This window comes from Silene latifolia, chromosome 8, assembly GCF_048544455.1.
Source record: "Silene latifolia isolate original U9 population chromosome 8, ASM4854445v1, whole genome shotgun sequence".
NCBI lineage: Eukaryota > Viridiplantae > Streptophyta > Magnoliopsida > Caryophyllales > Caryophyllaceae > Silene > Silene latifolia.
The window spans coordinates 10164139-10191342 of NC_133533.1; the positions used below are offsets into that span (position 1 = coordinate 10164139).

Below are 27204 nucleotides of genomic sequence, written 5' to 3' on the forward strand. Positions count from 1 at the left end.
AATACATTCATCTCATATCTCTCTCTTAATTAAATACTTTAAAAAACATTAATTAAATTTTGCTGCTTCAATAGAATACTCAACCGTCTTTCATCATCATCATTCTCTCTCTTTCACCTGACTTACTTTCTCTCTCTTCAAAGGGTAAGCTCTTGAAATTTGCTATGCTTTGATTTATTTTTCATTAAATTTATCAACTTTATCATCTAATCTCAATTGGGTTTGTTCTTATACTAATTTTAATCATACCCAATTGATTTAGCAGATCGAGATCACCTAATTTTCAAGTTCTAGTTAATTTTCATGATCTCTTGATTACGTTGATTGTTGTATTACATGTGTTTGTTTGTTTGTTTGTTTGTTTGTTTGTTGGGTTAGCTATGTGGGTTTATTGAGATCAGTGGCGGAACCAGGATTTGTAGTTAGGGACGGAAATTTTGGGGGGTGGGGGGTGAACTATTAATGCAATAATGTAAACTAGAAAAAATCGAGGATTTCGATTAGAAAGTTCAAGTTTTTCATTGTTCGGGCGTTTGCTAGCCCGCTTAGTTTCGTCACTGGTTAAGATTGGTTGGTTGAATTTAATGGGAGTATAATTTTTTGATGGGTTCAGGATAAATCATCTCTTTTTTGTTGTATTTTTGTGGAAATTTCGATTAGAAAGTTCATATATTTCATTGTTCGGGCTGCCTTTACTAGCCCCCTTAGTTCCGTTCCCGGTTAAGATTGGCTGGTTGAATTCACGAGAGTAATGTTTTTGATGGGTTTAGGATAAATTATCACTTTTTGTTGTATTTTTATGGAGTATTAAGTTATGCAACTTTTTTTTTCCTTATTAGTGGTAGTTCTACTATACCAATTTGAGATGATTATGTGGGATTTCGGTTGGTTAGTTAGAAGCAAAACCCTAATAAGAGGGTTAGTATTGAGTTTATATATAGTTAGTTTTTGTATTTGATTTTGTTGTTCAGGTTGTGTTTTTTACCAAGATATGTTAATAGGCAGAGGGTGTTTTCATGCTGATCGAAGGGTGTTGGATGTTTTGCAAATATCTTTTTGTTAATTGAATCCTGAGTTGGAGATTTGGAGTAATTAAGTAATGTCATTTGTTTATTGTATCTTGGTGTTCTTAGGTGAATTGAAGATAGCTTATTAGAAAAGGGATTGAGCAAGGATGGCTAACACCGCATCAGCAATTGCCGAAAGAGCGACCAATGATATGTTAATTGGTCCCGATTGGGCCGTCAATATTGAGCTCTGTGACATTATTAATATGGACCCAGGGTATTATTTCCTTTGAATGTATACATCTCTTAATATAGGTTTTTATACTTATATTGCTTTATTTTAAAATTAATTGTGAGTTTGTGACAACAGTTATTCTGATTCTGCTTTTTATCTAGCTGGTAGTATAATGGAATATTGTGAGAAAAATATTGGTTTTGTTAATCATTGTATTTGTTGCTTTATTGCACATCATAACTGTACAGCAACATGAGACACTTTCTTAGAAACTAAGGAATAAGCTGACTTGGAAATATATTTATTGACAAGCTCATGTCCTTATGGTGGTTGCTATAATGCACTTGAGTTGGTTTTTTTATTCATATTCATCTAACTACCATATAAGAATAGAGTTGACATATGATGAGATACGATCGTTGTAAATCAGACTGCATGATTCTATGCATTTGTTACTTTATATAGCTATTACCAGTAACTTTAACGTGACTTTTGGCCGTCATGGTTGGTCAACCGTGATGTGCATTTGCAAAGAAATCAGAAGACTCATTTGTGAAATTGCTTTTTCATATATTTGGCGCAAGCATAACAATGTCCATTTAGCATATTCTTCAGTGGCTCGCTAAATCGATCTTTTGGAAAATAACCTAATTGGATTTTCTCGCTTGACATATTTGCATCTGATTAGGGTATTAAATACGGAGTAATTAGTTTTGTTAGAATCCATTCATCGCAAGAAATAAAGAATTAAGTATTTTAATATTCACTTTCCACGGATAAGGGAGCCATGTTTTCTAGTTTCTATGTTCAGTTTAGATTGATCTAAATATTTTTTTATGATCCTTATGTTCCTTACATGCTACACAACTTAAGTGACTAAACTGTCTTGATCAAGTGTCTAAATATTTCCAGCTAAACATTTATCTCGCAGGCAAGCAAAGGACGCCTTGAAGATAATTAAGAAGCGACTTGGCAGTAAAAATTCAAAAGTTCAACTTCTTGCTCTCTCTGTAAGTATCTTTCATCTCTCCATGTATTTAGATTGGAGTGTTTTGTCTTTATGAAGCATTTATTTTTTATTGTGTACATGTGGTGCTTGAAATGTTATCTTAGATTCTTAGTTTCTAACTGATGGATGAATACGTAGAGTTTGGCACCCCTTTTCTTGACTAAGAGTGGATGGAGAACTGAGTGATGATAATGAGAGCAAGTTGTATTTAAGCTCGCAAAGTCATAATGATAATAAATTAATGATATTGTTACTGAGGATAATTTCTTGATTTAGACCTTTTGTTAAGTAGTGGGATGTCTCGATATGGAATAACCAAGTCAGAATAACTGTGTAAGAAAATTGCAAGTGATAACATTATCAAATATGGGAGTTAGGTCTCCATATTTCCGAGGCTTTCCCATGCCTGAGGTGCAAAGCACCTGGTTCTGTCAAGCGGTCCAGCCTGGCCTAATGTCATATTCCACAGATCTCGCCGTATTGAGATTAGAGTTGTTCAGTAAAGTTATAACTTTGCTCTATATGGGTGTCATATTGTCACATCCATTGTGTCTATTTGTATATGCGTGTCGGCCCTTTAGTGTTTATCTATATATGGATGACACCCTCTTGGCATCATTAATTGATACTATATCTTATAAAAAATGGTGTTCAGTAAAATTGTAGGTGGGAGGATGGGTTATATGGCCTCCAGTGGAACCACATCTTTAGGCTGAGTAGCTATTACCAGGAAACACTGAATGATCATCTTTGCCTTGAAGTTTGAATCTCCGATTAATTCCACGCTTTTTAGCTGTTGGCATCTTGGCCATCTTTAATTCTAGAATACTTCATAAAATACTTCTCCTGTTAGTAGTGAGCTAATGAAGTTCATATAGATTGCATACCACCAAACCGAAAGGAGGCTTTGCGTGCTCCTCTCCTGTTCATCTATTATAAGTCTGACAGCCATTGGAATATCCCTTGTTATATCTATTCTTCACTTCGAAAACCATGTCTGTGTCCAATATGTTAATCAATGATATGGGTATAGAATCCATACATGACACTTGCCAATCTAACACTTCTGCTAACATAGACATAGAGGGAGGCTCACATGGCAAAAGGAAGAGACCAGTATTTGGAGCATTTAGTATGATTTTGATAATTTTAGTATGGTTTTAATTTCTATGTTTTCTTTTATTTTCCCTTTGAGGATACATCAAAGGTTCTGTCTTCTCTTAACCGGTGCTTAATTACGCCAGTTCTTGCTGATGCTGTATTGTGCCCATTCCTTTAGGTATTGGACACCCTAGGCAAAAATTGTGGGGAAAGGATATTTCAGCAGATTGTTGAGCGTGATATTCTGCCTGAAATGGTTAAGATTGTGAAGAAAAAGGTGTGTAGCTTTCTCTTCTCAAATGTTTTTGGTTTTTTGTAATCCCTTTTTTCTTTCCTTTGGAAATTTTTTTGACTTCGGTGGTTAAATATTTCCTTTGACAAACTTCCGTTATGCAGCCAGACTTAAATGTGAGGGAAAGGATCCTAATTTTGATAGACACGTGGCAAGAGGCTCTGGGAGGACCAAGGGGAAAATTTCCCCAGTTCTATGCCGTCTACAATGATTTGAAGGTGACAGTTACATTTGAGTATACTTATACCAGCCACTGAGATACTTCCTTGATTATTTATGGATAATTGTAGTTTCCTGTTATATTTTACGATTGACAGTGTAGTGACTGTGGTCGTTATGTATACGAGCTTTTCAAATTTATGAGGCTTGGTACAAAAAGTGTTTTTAATAAAAAGACATCTGTTTAGGACTTTAGGGTAGTTTGATTATTTTTATATGTAATTTTTTTTCAACAAATTACGCAGTTTGGTTATGGAACATTCTTTGGTATTCAAACCTCTTTTGTTGACTAGATGTTTAGATTGATTGTTCTCATCATTTATGGAGATTCTTTGTTAATATTCTCCAAAATGTATACTTTCTTGTAGCATGTATTAAATTTATTATATAATTTGATATAGTTCTTTTTGTGCAACTTTCACAAATCAACTCTTCAATTGATTGGTTTTTTATATATAACTGACAGTCTTCTGGAGTAGTATTTCCACCTCGTGAGGAGAACAGTGTACCTTTGTTTACTCCTCCGCAAACCCAGCCCATCACCTATTCAACTCCAGCATTTGAAGATGTGACAATCGAGTCCTCTCTGGATGCCGATCCGTCTGGCTTGAGGTACTGCCTTAATTCACTTATCACTTATGTATGAAGTTCTAGTTCCTTCTATTTCAGAGTGGTGTTGATTTGTTTTTTAGGTTTAGCTTTGACCATAGAGAGTTTACACGTAATTTTTTAAAGAGAGGTAAATGAAATATTTAGTGTTTGATAGGGGTACTAAAAAGGTATAAATGGCGATGTGGGAAGATATTTATGTCTCACTGGTGGAGAGGTAAGTAAAAAAAGAAAAAGTGAGACTACAAAACCGGCAAATTTTCAACGGGTATATTTGACTTTTCAAATTCAAAATTAACCCAAATTGGAAATGTAGTTAAGTGGAAAACATAATGAACCCAGATGAATGGAAGTGGTGGTTTTTTAATGGATGATAACGATGGAGAACCGTTATGGCGTTATGGAAATTTGCAATAAGAGGCAATGTTGTTCATCACTTCATCCCCTTCATTGTATGATGTAGTTATCAGACGACAAGTGTCTTATACTTGCGGCGTATTGTAGGGGGACAAAGTTGACTATTTCTTGGAAGTGTTATTAGTCAAAGGACCTAGACTTTTACAGAACAAACTGGGTTTGACATAGATGATGCTTTTTATGTTAACCATACTATGTTCTGCTTTTCCTGTGCTCATTTACTTAATGTGATGCTTCCTCCACTTCCACAAAACACACAAAAACATTACTCTACTGCCTCAGTGGCTCCCTCATGTACGCAAACCGCAGTCTTACCCTTGTGTTAGAAACACAAATAGACTGCTTCTACTATCATGCTGAAAACATTCATCATAGTTTCCTATGATTTCACAATTAATGAATGATTTAGATGTATTTTCAACTTCTAAGGGGTGTAAGTCACCCGAGTCTCAAAAGTCAAAAGTCAAAAACATAACTGTCTTTTGGAGTTGATGTTCTTTGGTTAAGTATGATTGTGATATCTATTTCGATGATGTATTGCATAATATGTGTGTTTATTTTACTCTGTGAGAGAATTGTATTTTGGTGTTTAGCGGTTATGATTTTGGAGTTTTAATGAATCGTTTTTGGTGGTAATTTTGGAGAACCCATTACCTATGTTCCTGTTTTTGGTGTGTATGTTTCCATCTTAAGAATCAACAACAACAACAACAACATTAGAGCCTTAATCCCAAAATGATTTGGGGTCTGTTGACATGAATCATCCTTTAGAACCGTACATGGGTGAACGCACACCTCAAAATGCGAAAAAAAGAAAAGGGAAAAATGAAAAACAAAAGGAAGAGCGAAACATAATACAAAGTCAAGGTAAATTTATAAGTTTTAAAATCGAAGTCCGGATTTTTTAATAAAAAACTTAAAATTTAAATCGAGAATAAAGATTAAAACAATTTTGAAAATCGAAGTAGAATTTAAGGACCCGGAATACCTTAAAAGTAAACCAAGTAAAATATATAAGAAAATGGTTGGTAAAAAAAGTGTAATAAAGGGGAGAAGAACAATTTTTTTTTTAAAATTAAATAGAAACACTAAATATGTAAGTAACATCAAATACTAAAAATCCACATGTATCCTTAACCTCCATTGTGCCCTCTCCGTCACCATCTGTCTCGGTTTCCTTCTACCCCTAGGAACCTTTTCTGTTCTCCAAGTCTCCAGCCTCCTAACTAACTTAACTAACTAGTGCGTCCATAGGTCTTCTTCTCACATGGCCAAACCATCTTAAGAGTTAAGAATCATTCAAATAAAATCACATATTCTTTAAAATGGTAACATTTTGTGATTAGTGATCATTCAAATATTCAAATCAAATCACATGTTCTTTAACAATAGTGTAGGAAGGTTTTAATAGAATAAAAGAACTATATTGATATTAATGGAAGAGTTTTACCAACTTGACAATTATCATTATCATCCAGTTTATTTATTTCTTTACCACTGTAAATGAACATCCACTTTTATCAATTTGGTTATTTTCAGAAAAACCCTTGCTTCTAACCTTGTTTCGAACTCTGTATTTCTTAATTGTTTGAACCATTATTTTCCTAGCAATTCACTTTTACTCAGATTTCCCCGATTCTTAGCAAAATGTCAACCTCGAAAAAATTAGTAGCTTTCCCAGAACTTCTGACTAATGATGCAGCCTAAGTTTCAGTGACAATCAATGAATGGACGGGCACGCCAGGCTTAAGGCTTTGTAGCTGAGAAAAACCCAGGAGACGACTCTTATCCTTTAGCAACACTTGGACCCTGTTGCAACCCAATGGTAACAACTCTACCGGCTCACGTTGCGTGGACATCGCTCGCTGGTACTTTCCAGATACCTCGTCTATTCAACCCCTTGCTCAAACTTTACAACATTTCTAATTGCGCTTCTCAAAATTCTGTCAAATGTGAGCTTCGGCTCATTTACGCCAGAATTTATTCAACACTGTTTATGTTTAAATTATGAGGAGTGTTGAATAAATTCTTGGGTAAAAACATTTACGCCAGAATTTATTTACTATTTTTAAACAAAAACAGTAAATGAGCCTGAGGAGTGTTGAATAAATTCATTCAGAATTTAAACAAAAACAATGTTGAATAAACAAAAACAGAATAAACAGTACGTCAGAATTTATTATTTAAAAGCATTTACGCCATAATTTATTCAACACGCCAGAATTTTGTTTAAATGAATTGATTCATCACTCCTCAGGCGTAAACAAAAACAATGTTGCATAACTATTACTCTACTCAATCAGAGTATTAGTGTTTTTGTTTAAATTTTTAATTTGTATTTAAGAGTAAGAGTTGGGAGGAGGGGTTGAGTAGACGAGGTATTTGAGCGATATCCGATAGAGTTGTTATCATCGGGTTGCTAAAGGATAAGAGCTAAAGGATAAGAGCCGTCTCCGGGATTTTTCTCAACTACGAAGCCCCTTAAGCCTGTGGATGATATATGCTCGTCTATTCATTGATTGTCACCGAAACTTGGGCTGCATCGTTAGTCATAAATTCTAGGAAAGCTACTAATTTTTTCGAGGTTGACATTTTGCTAAGAATTGGGGAAATCTGAGTAAAAGTGAATTGTTAGGAAAATAAAGGTTCAAACAATTAAGAATTACAATTACAAAGTTGGAAACAAGGTTAGAAGCAAGTTTTTTTTTTTTTAAAAATGACCAAATTGATAAAAGTGGTCGTTCATTGACACTGGTAAAGAAATAAATTGGATGATAATTGCCAAGTTAATAAAACTCTTCCATCATTATCAATATAATTCTTTTATTTTATTAAAACCTTCCTACACAAGTGTTATTGTTAAAGAACATGTGAATTTGATTTGTATATTTGAATGATTCATGGTCATGAAATGTTACCATTTTAAAGAATACGTGATTTTATTTGAATGATTCTTAAGATGGAAACATACACACCAAAAACATGAACATACTTAATAGGTTCTCCAAAATTATGAACACCGAAAACGATCCATAGTAGCTCCAAAATTACCACCAAAAACGATTCATTAAAACACCAAAATCATAACTGCTAAACACCAAAATAAAAGAGCAAAAAACTCCAAATTTTAAACAATCAAATCAAAAATCTAAAACACTGAAAACGTATCAAGCTTCTCCAAAATAACCAATCATCTTATTCAGAATTTAACTTTAGAGTTTATAAATTACAATTTAGTTTTATGATGTAATTTTTTTAAGTTATAATGCAATTTTTTGATATTAATGTTTAAGTAATGAACTCAAAAACTTTATAATATAACCCATAATTTTAAATAAAACTCGAAAACTTTATGTTAATGCTCAAAAACTATACCATCTGATGTAATACGTCAGATGTTATAATCCACTCACGGGAGTTTTATTCTTCACCAAGAACAATTTTAAGTACAAAAATATGAGTCCCATATATTTTTCTTTCACATTTTTTTAATACCCACTTTCACATGCAATGGAAAGGGGACAAGATAATTTTTGTAAACCAATAGTATAGTGACATGTAGTGGGTGGGGTTATAACTCAAAAGTAGGAAAAGAAAAGATAACTACAAATTCTTTGAGTTGTTTATCATAGTGGAGGAGAAAGTTGTTCTTACATAAATAAAAACAAGTTGAGGAAGAGGATGAGAGGAGTAAGAAAGGATGAGAGAGATGTTTGATCGCACACGGGTCTGGGCCGCGCCCGTCAAGGAGGAGAGAGTGTTCACTTTACAAGTCGATGGAGGTTCCATCCCAAAAACAATTGCCAATCGGTGGAGTAGCCCCTTGACTTGTAAAGTAGATTACACTTTTCTCTTTCTCCGATGTTGGAGACCTACATGTGATTCTTCACACGCCCCCTCACATGTATGGTCTCCTTTTCGATCGATCCACAGGAACGTCGTTCATTTTCGAACCTGTTTCGTCGGGCGAGAACGTCGTCGCTTTTCGGACCCACTAAATAGTGCCCCAGTTTTAGTTTTTTTGTCGGACGGGAACGTCGTCGCTATGTGCGCAGGCCGTAGTCTCCCTTGTGTTAGAAACACAAATAGACAGACTGCTTCTGCTATCATGCAGAAAACATTCATCATAGTTTCCTATGATTTCACAGTTAATGAATGATTTAGATGTATTTTCAACTTGTAAGGGGTGCAAGTCACCTCAGTCTCAAAAGTCAAAAACATAACTGTCTTTCGGAGTTGATGTTCTTTGGTTAAGTATGATTGTGATATCTATTTCGATGATGTATTGCATAATATGTGTGTTTATTTTACTCTCTGAGAGAATTTGAAAATACGTCCTCCAACTCCTTGGGTTTGCTATAATTTCCTTTTTTTTTTGTCCGATTCATTGGATTTGCTACATCCCTACAATTATGGTCACAGGAACCAAATTAGATAATATTTTCTTACCCTTATTATTTACCTAAGAAACTGTTTTGCAATGTTGAATAGAGTGAATCATCCATTTCCAAGTTGGGCGCCTAATTTTTTTGTAAAACGGCAAAATTTTTTTTGACATGATATAATATTAATCCTGTGTTACTCCGACTCTCTGACACCTGTCGTGTGTGACACGTGTCGGAGTATCGGACACGGCTACTTTGGGTGAATTTTCCTATTTTGTGGTCTAAATTGAAGTGTCGAAGTGTCGTGTTGTGTCGGACACCGACACGTGTCTTGACACGTGATACAGCAGTTAAGTGAAGTGTTGGAGTAACATAGATATTAATTAAAGGGGTGATGCCCATGTGCAAAAAGATATCATAGAAATGACGCCGATCTACAAAAAGACACCATGGGGGTGACACCAATATCAGTAAACCACAATGTTGTAATCAAAAGAATTGGAGGGAGTACATTAGATGGGAAAGAAGGGTTAGTTGCCATGACGTAACTTGATCTAATTAAATAGTTACGGGCCTTATGGCATTCTGGATACAAAAGATGGAGATAGAATTTGCCAAAACTCTTGCCAACAGCAGCCTTATCAAAAATGAATTATGTCTAGATCGTCTACCTAAGATTGTTGGAGAATCTCTGCATCGTTTATTCTTGACAGTGCTGTTTGAAACATGTGTGAGATGCTTGTTAAGGCGAAGTTGATCCGTGTTTTTTAAATTATCTAATATTCTAATCCATAATCTTCCAATCCCGGGTAGATTTCTTAATCAAACTCATTTAATTTGAAGACATTTGATGATTTCTTTTGCTCTCCACGACTGCTGTGTGTTACTTTTGGTGCAACTATGCAATCATATAATGAATCTTTTGTCTTGAAAGTGAGAACGGAGGTCAAGACTTCTTTGAATACCACCTGTTTGTTTTGCTCTTTAGCTCATTAAATCCATTTTTCGTGGAGGTGTATATAAGACCTATACAAAACTGAGTGTTTATTTAAGCTGGTTTACGTCATGCAGCATCGCAGAAATAAAAAATGCAAAGGGAGTTGCAGATGTCTTATTTGAAATGCTTGGAGCTTTGGACCCCAAAAATAATGAGGTAGGTTCTGTTCTTGTGATGAACAGTCCATATTCTGTACCTGAAGTTCTTTCATCTTTCGGTGAAGTTGTGGACACTTTTTTGTCTCAAACTTGCCTGACACTTATCGGCTGCAACACGGTGTCGAATATCCTGCACTCAAACGTTTTCAAATTGACAACAAATACAGTCAAACAAGTGTCTTAAACAACTTTCTTGACCAACTATATAGACACGGACGTGACTTGTTTTGTTAATTACCAAGTTGTGGGTAGTCGATTTGACATAGTTGAGACTCAATCTAGAGATCTCAGTCTAAGTGTCAATGTCACTCCCATGCACGAGTCGTGTGAATAACGTATCACATCGAAGTGCACTAAGATATGAGAATTTGTGTTAAAGCTCATAATTAGTCTTGAGAATAGAGTCTCGAGACTAGAGACTGATTCATGTGGCTAGACTGCGAAAATGATTATGCCCATAATTAAATGATGCTTATGATGTTAAATCTTTTCAGGGTGTAAACGAAGAAGTAATTGTGGAGCTTGTTGAGCAGTGCCGTAACTACCAAAAGCGAGTTTTGATGCTTATCACTAACACCACGTAAGAATCTAATCATTTCATATATCATGCACTTGGAGTCTAAATTTTCCTTTTGGTAGCTGGAAAATTAGAATCCTTATACAGGATTACAGGTGGCATTTCACTCATTTGGTCAAATGCACGATGCTAATCTATTGGTTTCTATTTCAAGGGATGAGGAACTTCTCTGTCAAGGCTTGGCATTAAACGATGACTTGCAGCGCGCTCTTGCCCGTCATGATGACATTGCTAAAGGCGTTGTTTTTAACTCAGAACCAGGAAGAACTCCAGCAGCACCCCTACTCGATGTCAAATATGGCCATGAAGAAGAGGAATCAGAAGACGAGTTTGAACAGTTGGCACACAGGTAAGCTTTATGGGCACATCAAAATAGACATTTAACACTGTTATATTTTGCATTTTTTATATCTTCACGGTCGTGCTTGTCTCCTTGTGGCTTGATTCTCTGCTCGCTCAAAATGCTACTTAAATGCCTTTTTTGTACCCATGTGAAGATGGGTCAAATTCACAGAGCATTAATAAAAGAGTTCTTTTTGTGGACCCTTGGCGAGAGAAATGCTATAGATTGGCTGTGATATTCAACACATAATAGAGGAGTTGGTCTTGTATGAAGTGGTCTCAATGTGTCATATCATCTTATATATGAGACCGGCCAAAATAGGCAAATTATCCCTCCGATTTATATTGTCCCCTATTGACTTTAGTGGTTAAAAAATATCAACTTGAATGACTTTTTCTCAAAATATACTAGTACAACTTTATAAAATGATAGTAATATGGAAATAGTTATAAATCATGGGGACAAATTTTACAATCATATACTCCCTCTCATTCACTATAATGTTCCCATATCATATGGGCACAATACTTTAGGAAAATTATAAAAAAATGAGGAAAGGGTTGGGTGGAGTTTAGTGATAGGAGAGAGAGATGGATAATTAGGATTTAAATAAAGAATTGTAGGGCCAAAATATTAAGGAAAATAATAAAATAAGAGTAAAAGAGTTGTAAAAGTTACCAAAAAAGGAAAGGGGAACATTATTTGAATAATCCGTTTCGGGAAATAGGGAACATTATAGTGAATGGGAGGGAGTACTATGATATATCCGCCGTCCCCAAATCATTTTGGGATTAAGGCTCTGATGTTGTTGTATACTATGATATATCCATAGAAATTAGTGATCAGTGTTGACCTTGATTTACCATCAAAGTCGAATAGGGTCGAGATATGATGAAGCCCACATAGGTATTAATTCTTTTTAAAAGTATATGGTTAATGTGTCGATCTTGGTCATATATAACCATAAAAGCACTCTCATGCGTGTGATCATGCAGCCGCTATAAACCAAGTCATGCCAGCTTTTTTTTTATAGAATAGGGATCTGGTGTGATTTGACATGTGAGAGTCTATCTCATACAAGACTCAATTTCTTGTTTATTTGCCCTGCGCCTTTTGGCATTTGCCGTTCCATTTTCAATGAAGTAGTTGCAGGAGATGCAGCAAACTCGACTTCAGTTGTTGCTGCCTGAATTAAACTGCTTTATTGCAGGTCAAGGGATAATTTACAGAGACAGGGAAGAGATCCGGCTCCATCTAGGCCTGAACCAGCTTTTGTGAGTCCACTTCTTCCACCTCCACCTTCTTCAAAGAGGCCCGTTATCACCGATGCTGCTGGCTCGCGAGATTACCTTAGTGGCGATATTTACAACTCAGAGAGATCCTCTCGTGCCCAAGAACCAGCCCCCTTCTCTGATCCAAGCCCACCTGAGTATTTGAATCCTACCGCGTCCCTAAGTCCGTCCTTTTCCCCTTCACCCCCACATAGGCCCACCAACAATAACTCATCACCCTTGTTTGACCAGAACCCCTTATACGATGAACCTTCGGAGATGAAAAAATCTGACAAGCTTCCCCCCGCTCCTTGGGATTCTCCTCCACCACCTGTCAATTTGCCTCCACCCCCTTCGAAACATAACCAGAGGCAACAATTCTTTGAGCAACAGTATCCGGGTGGGCCATCTCATTCTAGCAGCGGCTCGAGCTCCCCTTATGACGGTTTGGTGGGACAGACCGAGAATCTCTCTCTCAATTCGTCGACCCCAAAGAAGGAAGAAAAGTCGGAGGATGCTCTTTTTAAGGACTTGCTTGATTTCGCAAGATCTAAATCTTCGGCTTCAAACCCTAAAAAACCGTCTTTCTAGTCAGTTTATGTAATAGAGCTTGAATAACAACGGTACATATATGGGGAGTGTGACCGTCAGGACGTCTCATTGGGTTTGACACTGTGTCGGTGCCTGTTGGATGATATTTGTTATTCACTTTCGTGATGCGTATAAGGTTAACTGACTTTGGTATAATACGAAATTGCTTTGTATATAAGAGTTCTGACTTTCATGTGCTTGGTTTACATCAAGCAGTGGCTTTCTGACTTTTAATGCCTTCCTCCACCTCGTGGAATTCGCCGTCCTCTGTTTTTAATGTTTCCGACATGTTTGTATGAGAATGCTGAAGGGCTTCTGAGGGACGACCAAAAGATTAAGCGGATAGTTGAGGTTTAAATTAATGGATTAATATTCTAAATTTCTAATAAGGCTATCCAAGTCTATCGCTTACTCACCATAGAAGAGCTTGTGTAGCGGGGAACATTTTTGCTTTAGGTTGTTTCATGACCCCGGCTGATTTAGATCGTCATTGTCTGAACGATCAGCCCTTTCAAAAACAGTTGAACTAAAATGGCCCAATAAGAAACCGGTCAACCGGGTGCCGTATCATTTGATCTGAAATAATAAAGTGACAGCTCCCCTGTAAGCTGTAACAAATCTGAAGCTGAAATGCATAATAGTCGAAAAACTCCGATTCTGTCAAGATCCAAGTTTTTCGACTATTTCTTTAGTGAGTTGGACTAACTGATGGAAAATTCCCAAATTTCACCTGGCATTTCTTTAGTTCATGTTACGCTTGTGTATTGTCGTGGGAGATTCAATAGCAAGCTTAATTAATTGAGAATGCGGCAACACAATTTCTTGGTTAAGACCGTCCTAAGTTCAGATGACATCATAACCGATTTAGACAAGGCAACATTGTTGTCAGAATCGCGATTCGATCCAACGATTCTACGATTTTACGATCCAAAAATGCTTGACCGATCCTGGATCCTACGATTTTATCATAGTTGTAGAATCTTACGATCCTATTAATTTGAAAATTTCAAGAGATGGGATCATTTTACGATCCTACGATTTTACGATCCTACGATCCAATTCCATAATAAAAAAATTAATATATAGTTTTATATAATGACACCGTAAAACCTAAATTTCGTGTAAGTTGTTCATACAATGATACTAAAATCATTAATTACCAATATTTTATGAATAAATATTACAATAAATAAGTGTTCTGATTTTCAATTATATGTTTTTACCAAATAAAAAATTATATTTAGTGAGTTTGTAGAATCTTGCGATTCTACGATCCGATCCTACCCTCCCATCGATCCAAAGTAGAATCCCGATCCTGACAACATTGCAAGGCAATAATAAAAGGAAGGTTGTTGGAGATCTTAATCTAGTACGGTCTTGAGGGTAAAAAAGTATAAGCAGTAATACATGCAACAAAGAAACTAAGCCACTGATCAGTAAAATGAATCAATGTACAAAAGATTTCAAGTTACGCCAAGAATTGAGCATTACACAATTCCACTGAAGCAAAAGAGGAAAAAAAAAAAAAAAAAAATCAGAAACTGTCACTTTTCAGATCCTCGTTTGCGCTCATGTTTTGACATCATTACAACAAAACCTAATGGATTCCGATTCCTCTCTATAGCAATGACAAATATAATGCCGGAAATCTTGTGTAAGAAGGCGATGAAGAGTTGACAAGTTTCAATAGTGTGTGTGGTTTGCTGTACAAAACCAACTCAAAGAAGAAAAGTAAATAAAGCTTGTAAAAAGGATTTCGGACTCTGCAGCTTCTTTTGCTGCAAGCTACCCTTGTTAGTCGCCGGTAACGAGCTTTGGGTTTTACTTCCTCTCTGTAAGCCAAATCAAGAATAAAGTTAGCTTCTTGTCTCATTTCCAGTACCAATGAGAACAATTAAGTACAGGAGTAACAGCTTGAACTGATTTACGTCAAATCTTAGAATCAAATGCGACAGGGTGGTTAAATTACCTGTGCAGCATCCTTGAAGGGTCCCCAGCATTCGATACAGTTATATTTTGCTGAACTTGAATGAAAATATACCCACACCACCGAGTCCATAAGCTCTGGATACTCTCTAAACAGAACTGAATCGCCATATAGAACAGCTTGTAGCACCTAAGGTCGCAAAATTACAGGTGTAGACTTATAAACTCTAGTATACAGTGACCAACTTTTAGTGTTTGAAAGAGCAGAAATGACTTACCAAAGGTAGCTCCTTGGAGAAGATATGATACCGGAGTTCAGAAACTAGATCGCGGAAAAGGTTATTAGGACCGCTAACATAACAGTGAACAACTAAGCACATGCGTCCGTTCATTTCCTTCCATTCTGCAACTACATCATCCTTGATATACCAGCCTTGTAGCTGTAAAACTCAAAACAAGACTGTATAAACTCGCTGTAATGCAAAGGATAAATCTTCGAAACCTCTCAGAGAAATTGCTATATAAAGAATTTTTATTACGACACAACAACGTTATCAAGAAGTGCCCCAAAGGCTCTCTAATGACTGCAACAATGCCATTAATGTAGCAAGTATCCAAATCCAAACTCAGTTGATGCTAGTTGTTCCTTAGAAAACGATGTAATGGTAATAATGCATACCTTAAGGCGCATACCTGGTCAACATTGATGATGTTGGAGATAGTTAAGGTTAAATCAGCCGTGAAGTCACAATGCGAGAGAATGTATATTCTTGGAACAACTCTGGAACACTTATCAACTTCTTGTCCCATGAAATCAACTGTCAACTTCGATGCTTCAAATTTTGCTGGTGGACCCAATATCCTAACCGCCTACCGCATCAAGCAATCAGTTTGTTATACTCAAAATCGCAACTTCGATGCCACCACAACATTACCCCAGTGCCTCAATGTCTCTCGCAAATTGCGAGGCAAGGGGGAATACCATTAACATGCCATTTTAAAAAACTAGTACTCTTTCACTTTGGAGTATAATGAAGTAAATAAAAAATGGTTTCTTCATTGTTTCTGATTAGCAGATAAAAATAGCGTCTCGTCTATCTTCCAATGCCTATCAGATAGAACCTCCTTATTAGGACAAGCCGACGAGGATAAATCTAAGTACTTCAAAAGATTGTCCCTTTAATAGCATTGAGGTAGAATTACTGTTTTTGAGTCCTAAACCTAACAAATCTATACCACTGCAGACCTGCAGTCAAATACTCAGCCTAAATGGCTTCTGCAATTATAGGGTAAAGAGGGTCTCAGATGAAAAATTGCATTGAGAACAGATCAAATGACTGTTACTTCACAATAAAAAGAAGGGCAACCAGTTTAATGAGCTAATATCTAAATAAATCAACCAAGACATAACAACAGTACTAAAAATGTATACTTTACAGTGCATTGATAAGCATATACCTCAGAAATAAAGGCATTATTGTGATGAGGAGTGCCTTGAGTAACAGAAGAAAAGATGGGTCTAAAACTGTGTCTTCTTCTAAAACTCCTTGAATAGAAGAAAAGACTAGTAGTACTTGTGTTAAGAAGATAATAAGCAGAATTACAGGCCATGAGAGCACATTAATACACTATTGATGATAATATGGGTCTTCTTCTCTTCATGTTTTAGTTAGCATACTTGAAACTCCATTGAAGACATGAAAGAAGAAAGTTGTGGTGTTTGTGGATGATTTGTGGAGAGAAACTAGGGAATGTGGTTGTGGGATATGTAGTCCCCACTTTTTGTCCATGTTGGATTTTCTCTGCTTTTTTGGTTGCCACTCATTTGTCTCTCTGCACTTTCAAAACTGTATAGTGATTGAAACTGGTTAATGGGTCAATCGGATTAGATGCGGGTTTAGTCTCGATTTGATTCTTTTTTTTTTTTTTTCCCGAGATCACTGAATTAGGTTCTTTTAAGTTTGTAAGAATTCGAGCAATGTATTTTGAAGTCAGGTCACTTTTGGGTTTGTTATTATTGAGTAATTTAGAGATATTAGTTATTAAAAAAAATTGTTTTGTATTGGATGAGGACTTGTCTACTCGGGTTGCAGGTAAAATTGGAGCGTGGTGTAGGTTATTTGGTCGGGTCGGTTAAGGTTAAAGTTAATTGTTATAAACAGTCTTTTTTTTTAGTGGACGCAGAAATTATCCAACTTAAATAACTAGAATAAGTATACTACGGGAATATAAGACCATTTTGAATTTTTTGGTAATTTGAATATGAGATGATATTGAATGGATCCAACCAAAATATAGGCTCAGCTTTAATCCAATCCAATCATGGGGTTCAGACTTCAATTCTTATTCGAGACATACTGTGCTCATTTTGAGTTCGGGTCATTTTGGGCGGACTATTTTGAAGTTATTTGGGGATAACAGTTAGTATCCGACATTAAAGATTCGGGTCGGCTTGAATAAGTTCTTGTCAATTCAGATTTCGGGTTAGATTCGGGTCCTCAATTCGAATTCAGGCCTGGTTCCGGTGGGGTTAGATTCAGGTCCTTAATTCAAATTCGGGCTTGGTTCCGGTCGGGTCATTTAAGCTAGTTTTCAGGCTATACACCCCTACAAAATGGATTTACTCTCAGTGACTTAAAACTCCCGAAATTTCACCCAAATTTTAACCGCAAACACCACCGGTTCATATTTCCCAATTACCACCCTCTCAAATGGTAACAATAACATATCGAAATCAGTCCTATTTGTGTTATCCTAGAAGACACTTCACCATTTTACCCTTCTTTAATTACACTAGTGAGCAGTGGCATGAATAGATCATTGATACTAGAGTGACATTAATGGTTGATTCTACGGATCCAATGTCTTCCTTTCTCCTTCCAATTCAGCTTCTGCAATTAAAGGTTCGATCTTTTTACCATTTTGAATCATGGGTATTTCTTCTTTTTGCGTTCTCCATCATTTTCTTATGTTGAAGCCATTTTTAATGTATTTTGCAGTGTATTATCAACTGGGTTTTGCTTCATTTCTGTTATTGTTCTTTGCATGTGATAAATGTTAAAATATAAAACCGATTATGGGACTCCAACTATAAGCTTAAGCTTTTGGTTGAGATGCTTTCGTGACAATAAATTGACAATTCCATAGTTTATTGTTTTTAAGGATACATTTTGAAGTTTATATGTTGCTTTTTTGAAAATTTCTAAAAAAAGAAGAAGCTTGTTTTAGGTATGCTGATAGCCTGATACCAATTTGTGTTTGTTGGACTCTTCAACAAATATATTGATTGAATTCTCGTCGATTATTTGTTTACCTTTTTTTATTCTTTGTTGAAGGTATTAATAAAAGGTAAACAAATGATTGGGAGGCGGGGAGTATATGTTTTGGTTTAGTATATAATGACTATTTACTAGGATATTAATCGCATTGGCTACATAGAATCATAGATATCGTTGAGCTCAACTAGGAAAGTTATGAGCGGTGATACTCAGGATTTAGTCCCCGTAACGTTATATTTGACATTGTGGCTTCCATTACAACGAAAAATAGAAAATTTTATTGGCTACAATGCTACATTGTCTAGTAAGAAACACTATATCAAGGGCTTAGGTTAGGGTTCATCATTTATTTTTTTGGTTCACAAAAACAATGTTTGTTTAATTCTTAGTTTTTGTGATTCAGTGGTATTTAATGCTACTGGTAATTTGTATGAATTGGGTCTTGTTTTGATCACCTAGTCACATATTTGAGCTGGGTCTTGTACTGATCAGTTCTCAGTCGAGCTGAGATTCTTGTGGTATTTTGCTTTTCAGTAACGGTGATTGGTGATCTTTATGGGGTTAAAATGGCGGAGTATTAAGGATTTCATTCAATCAAAGAAGGTTTGGGTGCGTGGCTCGTGGATGTACTTGGTATTACATAATTACCCTCTTTTTGGGCGCGAACGTTTTACTTAAAAAGGGCTTTATCTATTCTTGGACTATAATGGCTTTTGGGAGGTATGCCCGAGTAGATAGGCCCAACTCGTCGAACAATTGTTTGACCACAAGTATTGTGGTATTTGTTTCGGCTTGCTTGATAGGGGTCTGGATAACAATGTCATCCTCAATTGGCCCTGCTAGCTTAGGCATTACTTTAGATCTTTTCATGGGTGGCATGCCAAAGAAAGTAAATGGAAACAACACTTATGCACTTGCTCCTGAGGATGCTTCGAAGGGGAAAATTAGTCAAGGTAGTCCACTTGATGACGTCAACCCAAACATTTCGGAAAGTGTGGATGTTACCCTCAAGCAGTCTCAGACTGCCCAAAAGATAGCAGAAGACTTTTCTGATAATGAAGAAGGAAACGCGAGAGCAAGAGAAATAAATGGTGGAGAAGATAGCAAAGTTTCGGCTGATGATCAAGTAACTAGAGGAAGTGATGGGATGTCTCCTGAAACAACGAATGATCCTCGCAAAATTGATCGCATTGGAGAACTGGAAACTAAGGTAGAAGAAACTAGGGATAACCAAGACAAGGTTCCTCCTACAATGGAAACCAATGTTGCAACTGAGTTTCGAGAGGGTGTGGTCAATCAGAGTTATAAGGCTGGGCAAGAACAAAGTGATGATCCAAAAGGAAGGTATTTTGAAGATAAACCATCAGAAACGGGAGAAAATGAACGGCCATTTGAAAATTCTGCTCCAGTCGAACCTTTAATGACTCAACAAGCTAAGTCAGAAAAAGAAAAGTTGTTGGCAAATGCTTCACCGCCGATGAATCTACGTAATTATAGGTGGAAAGTTTGTAATACTACTTCGGGGCCTGACTATATTCCTTGTCTTGATAACATTAAAGCCATCAAAAGACTTCATGGTATAAGCCATTATGAGCATATGGAAAGACACTGTCCTGATGAACCTCCAATATGTCTCGTTCCTTTGCCCAAAGGGTATAGAACCCCAATAAGATGGCCTAAAAGCAAGGACATGGTATGAAAAATTCTCCATAAAAAAAAGTAAACGAGAGTAAATAATGTAATTTCCCATTTGTTGCTCTGAAAATTTCTAGTGCAGATATGGTTTGCGAATGTTCCCAGTACAAGGCTTGCCGAATACAAAAAAGATCAGAATTGGGTGAGGGTACATGGCCGCTACACGACCTTCCCAGGTGGTGGCACTCAATTCAAGAATGGTGCTCTACATTACATTGATTTTATACAAAAGGTGATTCCATTTTGTCTTAGTGTAGATTGCTGTTGATACTGTTTATAGATGTAGGTAGATTTTGATGTATATGCTCATAATGTTAACAATTGTACTAGGAAAGCAAGAAGAAGCTTGCTTTTATGTCTTTATCTACAACCTATTGATGGGACTAGAAAATTTTGTCGCTTGCTGTGCTATTAACTATAGAGGATAGGAAATCAAAGTAATAGGGAAAACATGAAATCAGATAATTTAGTCTAACAAATTACCTCTTACCATACTTTTTTCTTTATGGATATGAATTCAAGAACCGGACTTAAGCAACTTAAGATCTTTGCCGAGGTTCGTTAGGGAAAAGAAATTAAGGTTGCAAGGCCCATAGCTCCCTTTATCTTCAACTTGTTGTCTTGTTTGGGGATGGAATCATGCTTATGACAATGAAAGGAAGTAAGTAGGTGAAAACAATTCATTAGTTGCCGTAAATTTTTAATATCAACCCAATTTACTACTGAAATGGTAGTGTGCATTAGGTCCATATTTGGAAACTTGTGTAAATATGAGGAAATTCATCAAAGATTAGGCATGTTATTAAAATCAAGGGCCTGACACTCAGACACGGCCATTTTGAAAAGGTTTTGATAATAGCTGCAACCTTATTTTACTGTAATTTGAGGCGATATTGCCCGCATTTAGAAGATTAGGCCGCAACAGCCGATACTTCTACCATGACCTAAACCGCTATGTACGGAACTACGGATGTAGGATCATAGCTAAACTTATTTCTCTCGATTGTTTTGTAATTAGTCTCTCTCAACTTGACCCCTATTCTTGCTTGAGCCTTAGAAATAATCATGCGTACAATGTTGGACTTTCATTGTCCTTGTCCTAAGATTTCTGACTTGGTGGTAGTGGTGACTGGTGAGTGGTACACTGGTACCTTGTCCAAGTCCGATTTAAAAATCTTTTTTTACTGGCCTAGGCTAAGTCATAAATAAACTAACATCGTTTGAGTAGTAGATATAAGGATGTCAGGCTCAAGATCAAACAAAAGGTTTACTTTATAAATATGTTATTTCTTTTGAAATTCCTTTGTTTAGTGGTCTGGTGATTTTGAGAAGAATCCATTTTGGTTTTTCATAATTTATATATGGTGTTTTATACTAGTTGATTGCTATTTGCAATCTATTGTTTATTCATTTCTTAAAACAAGGGAGACTCTTCTTGGTTAACTTTTGAATTTCCAATAATCTCTTATTACTCGACTTGAAATATCTTGAGAAAACTCAAAAAAAGATTGAAAAGGAAAGAAAAGAGAGAGAATCTTACAGTCTTGGCTCCTGGAGGCAATGTTGCCCTTTCACATTTTTCATTCCCTTATGCATACTGTCTCCTGAAAAGCAGTACTTTAATGCTGGTTATCTTGTGTTAGCATCATACTCCGTATTTCTTTTGTCTAACTCTGTAACTCCAGACTCTTCCTGATATTGCTTGGGGCAAGCGTACTCGTGTTATCTTGGATGTCGGATGTGGTGTGGCAAGCTTTGGAGGTTATCTATTTGAGAGGGGTGTACTCACCATGTCCCTGGCTCCTAAGGACGTGCACGAAGCCCAAGTGCAATTTGCCCTTGAAAGAGGGATACCTGCTATATTAGCTGTCATGGGTTCGAGAAGGTTACCTTTTCCTTCCAATGTCTTTGATATCGTCCATTGTGCTCGTTGCAGGGTTCCTTGGCATGCTGAAGGTACTGTCTGTATTGTTGAGCTAGGTTGACTACTTTTGACTAAGATATTGCGCTGATAACTTTTTGAACTGAATTTAGGTGGTAGACTCCTTTTGGAATTGAATCGTGTTCTGAGACCTGGAGGTTACTTCGTATGGTCTGCAACTCCTGTTTACCGAAGAGGTGCAGAGGATTCTGGCATCTGGAAAGGTATAGTGGATTCTAGCCGAACTGTCTTGTGATATCTGGAACTCTGATAGCACGTCTATTCACAGTTCATAAATACTTAAAAGAATTGTTACAGCTAATGGGTGGCACGTCTCTTGATGAACTAACTTTTCCGAGTTTACCTGTGCTTCTTTGGCAAGACAACTTATTTAACCCCTGTATTTGATGAATGCAGACATGTCTACTCTAACAAAGTCCATGTGCTGGGAACTAGTTAAAATCGGGAAAGATGAAGTAAATAAAGTATCTGCAGCGATATTCAGAAAGCCTACGTCTAATGATTGTTATAATAGACGACCAAAAAATGACCCCCCTCTATGTGAAGAATCTGATGACCCAAATTCAGCTTGGTAATTTCCTTTTGGCTTTTGAGTTCTTTAGCTGTTTGGCTTTAAGTGTTCCAGATTGCTAGGAGAACTTCATGTTAAGACTCCTCTGTTCTATAATGTTATGGTTACTGACATGATCGTTGGTAGTTACTAGCAAATTGGGGAATGTTTTGCTTTTTTTTTTTTTTTTTCATTTTCTGCACAAATTTTTCGTTTGATTAATTTTAGTTGGTTTGCCATGCCATTTTCAGGTATACACTACTTACACCATGCATACACAAAGTGCCTTCAGACCCATCTGCACGTGGGTCCCAATGGCCCGCAAGCTGGCCATCAAGACTGGAAAATTCTCCTTACTGGTTGAAGGGTTCTGAGATTGGAGTTTCTCCGAATGACTTCAATGATGACTATAATCATTGGAAGCATGTCATAGAGAGCTCATATATAAATGGAATCGGGGTTGATTGGTCAGTGGTGAGGAATGTCATGGACATGAAAGCTTCACTTGGAGGGTGAGCATATATATCTATCCTTCATCATAATTTCCATCATCACTAGTCCTTCAAAATCTTCTGTCTAAATCACTGCTCCTAGCAAAAGCATGGGCTGTAATAATAAAGAAGACGATGGAAATAGGAGCTTTACTTTTTTAGACTGAATTAAGGGCAGGTTAAGGTCAATATTTAAAAGAAGCCAGTGAGCTGAATTCATTACCCGTGGTAGTGTTTTAGAAGAGCACCCTCTGTCTGTCGCGTTCTGTTATCATTTTGGGTGTTACTTCAGTTACGAGTGTCACTGAATCCTGCAGGTTTTCTGCCGCGTTGAGGGATTTACCATTATGGGTAATGAATGTAGTTCCCGTGAGTTCATCAGACACACTTCCGGTCATCTACGAGCGTGGTCTGTTAGGACTACACCACGACTGGTGTGAATCATTCAACACCTACCCAAGATCTTATGATCTCCTTCATGCAAATCACCTATTCTCTGATCTGAAGCAAAGGTTTTGCACATTCTTAAGCTCTGATATAAATTATAAAGCTCTTAGATCAATTTATCAAACACTTTCTGGTAACAGGTGCAATTTTGTAGCAGTAATGGCAGAAGTAGATCGAATTTTAAGGCCGGGAGGCAAGCTGATAGTTAGAGATGACACCGTGACTATATCTGAGGTTGAGAGTGTTGTTAAGTCGCTCCATTGGAAGATCAAGTTTATGCAATCGAAGGATAATGAAGCTCTTCTGTGTGTCGAAAAGACATTTTGGCGTCCGACTGAAGTGGAAACAATTGTTGCTGCCATAAGGCCCATAACTTGACTTGTCTTGCAGTAAATGTCCTCAAGTTTTGTTGCCTAAACTGGTTAGAATTATTCGCCATAAGGTGCACCTCTGAAACACCTTGCTGTGTCCACATGTGTCGAAAATGGTACTTGAGGGTAGATATAAAGCCAGAGCAACACATCTCAAGTTTCAGCTGGCAGACTGGCACATTCGAGACATTTTTTTGTCGATTTAGTTGCATCAGCTGCCAGAATGCTTATTAGTTATTACCTCTATCTATACTTGATCTTTAGACTGTATTATGTATCGGAGTGGAATGTATGTAGTTAAAGGACTTTTTTTACGTGTAGAATTGGCATTTCTCCCGAATTTGAAAGGCTAAATAGTTGCGAGTATAAACATGCGTGCATGGTTTAGTAAAATTCGTATATGAAGTAAAAACTCCAAAATCAAAACATACAAATTGATATGATCTACTCGTCTATTAATTGTTCACAATATCCAAGAAAAATTAAGAGACGGTTTTACATCAATATAAATGTAAAACGGACCAAGTAGAACCCTATTAGTGGATAACAATAGTTACTAAAAAATCACGTTTTAGATAAATTTGTCCCATGAGCACCAAAATCAGGCATAAATGTAGTCCTTTTTGTTCAAAATTGCTATATCATGCCCCTATTTTACTTATTACGCCCCCTACTTTTTCATTTATTCCCATTTTACCCTTGAACTATGTAATTAATTAAAGTAAAAAATATTTCTCGGTTTTTAGTTTATGGTTTTCGGAGACGGTTTTTACAAAATTATAATCGGAGACGTTTTTTAAATTATTGTTTTATAATTATTGGATTTTGGTAATATCTTTTACAATAACTAATAATTGTATTATAGTTAATGATTTTTGTCGAACTTTTCATTTTTGATTTAATTACCGCTTTGTCGTAATTGAGTTTGGGGCGATTTTTAGAATAATTAATTTAATATGTACCCGGTCTTAAAACGTATTTTCCACCAACTATTGCATTTACTTAAAATTTCACTAAAAAAACAAAGTGACCTTATTTTGTGAATTACAAGACGCGGCCATGGTGGTGTCATGTGATTTACAAGACGGTGCCATGGCCATGTCGTGTGGTTTACACGACATAACCATGAGTGTGTCATGTGGTTTACATGACATGTCCATGGCCATGTCTTGTAAGCCACATGATAGTGTCATGGCCGCATCTTGTAATTTACACGACAGGTCCTTGACCATGTCTTGTAATCCACATGACGGGTCATTGGCTGTGTCTTGTGTAAGCTACATGACGAGGCCAATTTTCGTATTTTTTTAAATTGTGTTATGTGTGCCGCTAAATTTTATTTTATTTTTTAAAGGGTTAATTGATATGAATAATCCAAACTATTGGTTACCTTCTCTCAATAATCTAAACTTCAATTTAACTAAAAATAAACCATACTATTACCATCATCTTCTCATACTAACCTTAGTAACCGGTCACCCGCTAATCAGGTCACCTTTAAAAAAAAAATATCTAAGATCATTAAAAGCAAACTAATAATGATTTACTCCATGTTTTTATCAAGGGTGGATTGACCGTGTTATGAGTTGTGTGACCTCGGTAAGTTTCTCGATAATGGTGAATGGGAGTCCATCTGTGGAGTTCAAGCCTAGTAGAGGTATTAGACAAGGGGACCCTCTCTCCCCTTATTTATTTATCTTGTGTGCGGAGGTCCTTTCGGGGCTAATGCGGAGAGCAGCGGAAGCTAAGACTATCCACGGAATCAAGGTTGCTCATGGGGCACCTGAGGTTTCTCATCTACTCTTTGCGGACGACAGTATATTCTTTGTTCAAGCCACTGAACTTGAGGCAAGGCGAGTCAAGGATATTCTTTCTAGCTACGAGAAAGCTTCAGGTCAGATGGTAAGCCTTGAGAAGACCACCATCTCCTTCAGTAGAGGGCTTAGTGAAGAAAGGAAGAGGAACATCGCGGAGGGGCTTGGTGTACGGATGGTCGCTGTCCACGATAGGTACCTAGGTCTCCCCACGGTAATCGGTCAGTCGAAGAGTGCTTTAATGGGAATCGTGAGAGACAAATTGCAGAAGAAACTACAAGGTTGGAGAGGGTTACTACTGTCAAAGGCGGGAAAAGAGGTACTAATTAAGGCGGTTGCCCAATCTATTCCGACTTATGCTATGAGTGTTTTTAAATTCCCAAAAAATTTCTGTGAGGAGATGCGATCCCTGGTCTCACGTTTTTGGTGGGGTGCTACGGAAGGAAAGAAAAAGATCCCATGGATAGCATGGTCAAAACTTTGTAAGCCAAAGAACAGAGGAGGATTGGGCTTTCGGGAACTCCATAGTTTCAATCTCGCGCTTCTAGGGAAGCAAGCATGGAGGCTCTTAACTGACAGGGATAGTCTTATGACGCGGGTGTTGCGAGGGAAATATTTTCCAGCTGGCTCGTTTATTACGGCACCTTTGGGCAATAACCCGAGTTACACATGGCGAGGTATTTGGGAAGCTAGGGAGGTGCTTGGACATGGGCTACGTAAGAGGGTGAGTGACGGGTTGAGCACGAGAGTTTGGCAGGACCCTTGGGTACCGGGAACTCAAACGAGGCGAATTTTATCTCCGAGGAGAGACTCTGACCCGAATATGGTAGTGGCGGATCTTTTTAACGCTGATGGGACGGACTGGAATATCCATAAAGTGCGTACTTTACTCCTTCCTTTCGAACAAGAACGCATTTTGCGAATGAGAGTGAGCGCGGCAAAGGCTAACGATATTTGGAGCTGGGATTTAGAGAAGAACGGTCTATACTCTGTTCGGTCGACATATAAAGCTATTATGGGCGATAAAAATGTCGAAACTGAACAATCAGACCGAGCAAAGGAGGGTTGGCTATGGAATCGAATTTGGAATGCGAAGGTTCTGCCCCGCATTAAAATTTTCTTTTGGCAATTTTGTAACGATGCACTGGCTACGAGAGGAAATCTAGCTGCTAGAGGAACGCCTATTGATGTTCTATGTCCGTGTTGCTCTCTTGAGGTGGAGACTTGTCTCCATCTTGTCCGGGGTTGTGGGTGGGTGGAATGGGTTTGGGAAGGGTCGGGAGTGGAGGTGAGGCAGGCGTCGAATGGTGAGCGGGTGAGGAAGTGGGTGGAAGAAGTGTGGAGGGAGTTGGAGGTGGGAGAGTGCGAGATATTCATGGTGTGCTGCTGGGCAATTTGGGAAGCTAGAAACAAGCTTGTTTTTGACGGGACAAATATTGACGGGGGGAGGGTTTTAAGGCGGGCAGTGGAAATGATGAG

The 27204-nt window shown here is 37.2% G+C and overlaps 3 protein-coding genes across 3 annotated transcripts; 2 read left to right on the forward strand and 1 right to left on the reverse strand.

Moving 5' to 3' along the window:
- Window positions 1-13445, forward strand: LOC141596347 (TOM1-like protein 3). Its single transcript, XM_074416476.1, has 10 exons — window positions 1-144; window positions 1134-1284; window positions 2174-2252; window positions 3531-3629; window positions 3749-3862; window positions 4330-4475; window positions 10346-10427; window positions 10924-11009; window positions 11161-11355; window positions 12560-13445. The coding sequence occupies exons 2-10, from the start codon at window positions 1175-1177 to the stop codon at window positions 13209-13211; spliced, it is 1563 nt and encodes a 520-aa protein (XP_074272577.1). The 5' UTR covers window positions 1-144; window positions 1134-1174; the 3' UTR covers window positions 13212-13445.
- A 1174-nt stretch (window positions 13446-14619) lies between these two features.
- Window positions 14620-16909, reverse strand: LOC141596348 (magnesium dechelatase SGRL, chloroplastic). The gene is made up of 5 exons (XM_074416477.1): window positions 16596-16909; window positions 15831-16007; window positions 15416-15577; window positions 15181-15327; window positions 14620-15043 (listed from the first exon to the last, which is right to left on the reverse strand). Exons 1-5 carry the CDS (start codon window positions 16746-16748, stop codon window positions 14930-14932), a joined length of 753 nt encoding a protein of 250 aa, XP_074272578.1. The 5' UTR covers window positions 16749-16909; the 3' UTR covers window positions 14620-14929.
- Window positions 16910-17835: 926 nt separating this feature from the next.
- LOC141596349 (putative methyltransferase PMT25) lies at window positions 17836-24304 on the forward strand. The gene is made up of 9 exons (XM_074416478.1): window positions 17836-18040; window positions 18950-20108; window positions 20193-20342; window positions 21796-22066; window positions 22145-22255; window positions 22449-22623; window positions 22854-23114; window positions 23411-23605; window positions 23681-24304. Exons 2-9 carry the CDS (start codon window positions 19122-19124, stop codon window positions 23916-23918), a joined length of 2388 nt encoding a protein of 795 aa, XP_074272579.1. The 5' UTR covers window positions 17836-18040; window positions 18950-19121; the 3' UTR covers window positions 23919-24304.
- The last annotated feature ends 2900 nt before the right edge of the window (window positions 24305-27204 follow it).

Coding starts and splice junctions, on each gene's coding strand:
- LOC141596347 (XM_074416476.1), top strand. CDS start 1,175: ATGGCTAACACCGCATCAGCAATTGCCGAAAGAGCGACCAATGATATG. Junction 4,476..10,345: donor GCCGATCCGTCTGGCTTGAG/GTACTGCCTTAA, acceptor TACGTCATGCAG/CATCGCAGAAATAAAAAATG. Junction 11,356..12,559: donor TTTGAACAGTTGGCACACAG/GTAAGCTTTATG, acceptor GCTTTATTGCAG/GTCAAGGGATAATTTACAGA.
- LOC141596348 (XM_074416477.1), bottom strand. CDS start 16,748: ATGGCCTGTAATTCTGCTTATTATCTTCTTAACACAAGTACTACTAGT. Junction 15,578..15,830: donor ACATCATCAATGTTGACCAG/GTATGCGCCTTA, acceptor TGAGTTTTACAG/CTACAAGGCTGGTATATCAA. Junction 15,328..15,415: donor TCTCCAAGGAGCTACCTTTG/GTAAGTCATTTC, acceptor TTGCGACCTTAG/GTGCTACAAGCTGTTCTATA.
- LOC141596349 (XM_074416478.1), top strand. CDS start 19,122: ATGGCTTTTGGGAGGTATGCCCGAGTAGATAGGCCCAACTCGTCGAAC. Junction 20,109..20,192: donor GGCCTAAAAGCAAGGACATG/GTATGAAAAATT, acceptor TTTCTAGTGCAG/ATATGGTTTGCGAATGTTCC. Junction 23,606..23,680: donor TTCTCTGATCTGAAGCAAAG/GTTTTGCACATT, acceptor TTCTGGTAACAG/GTGCAATTTTGTAGCAGTAA.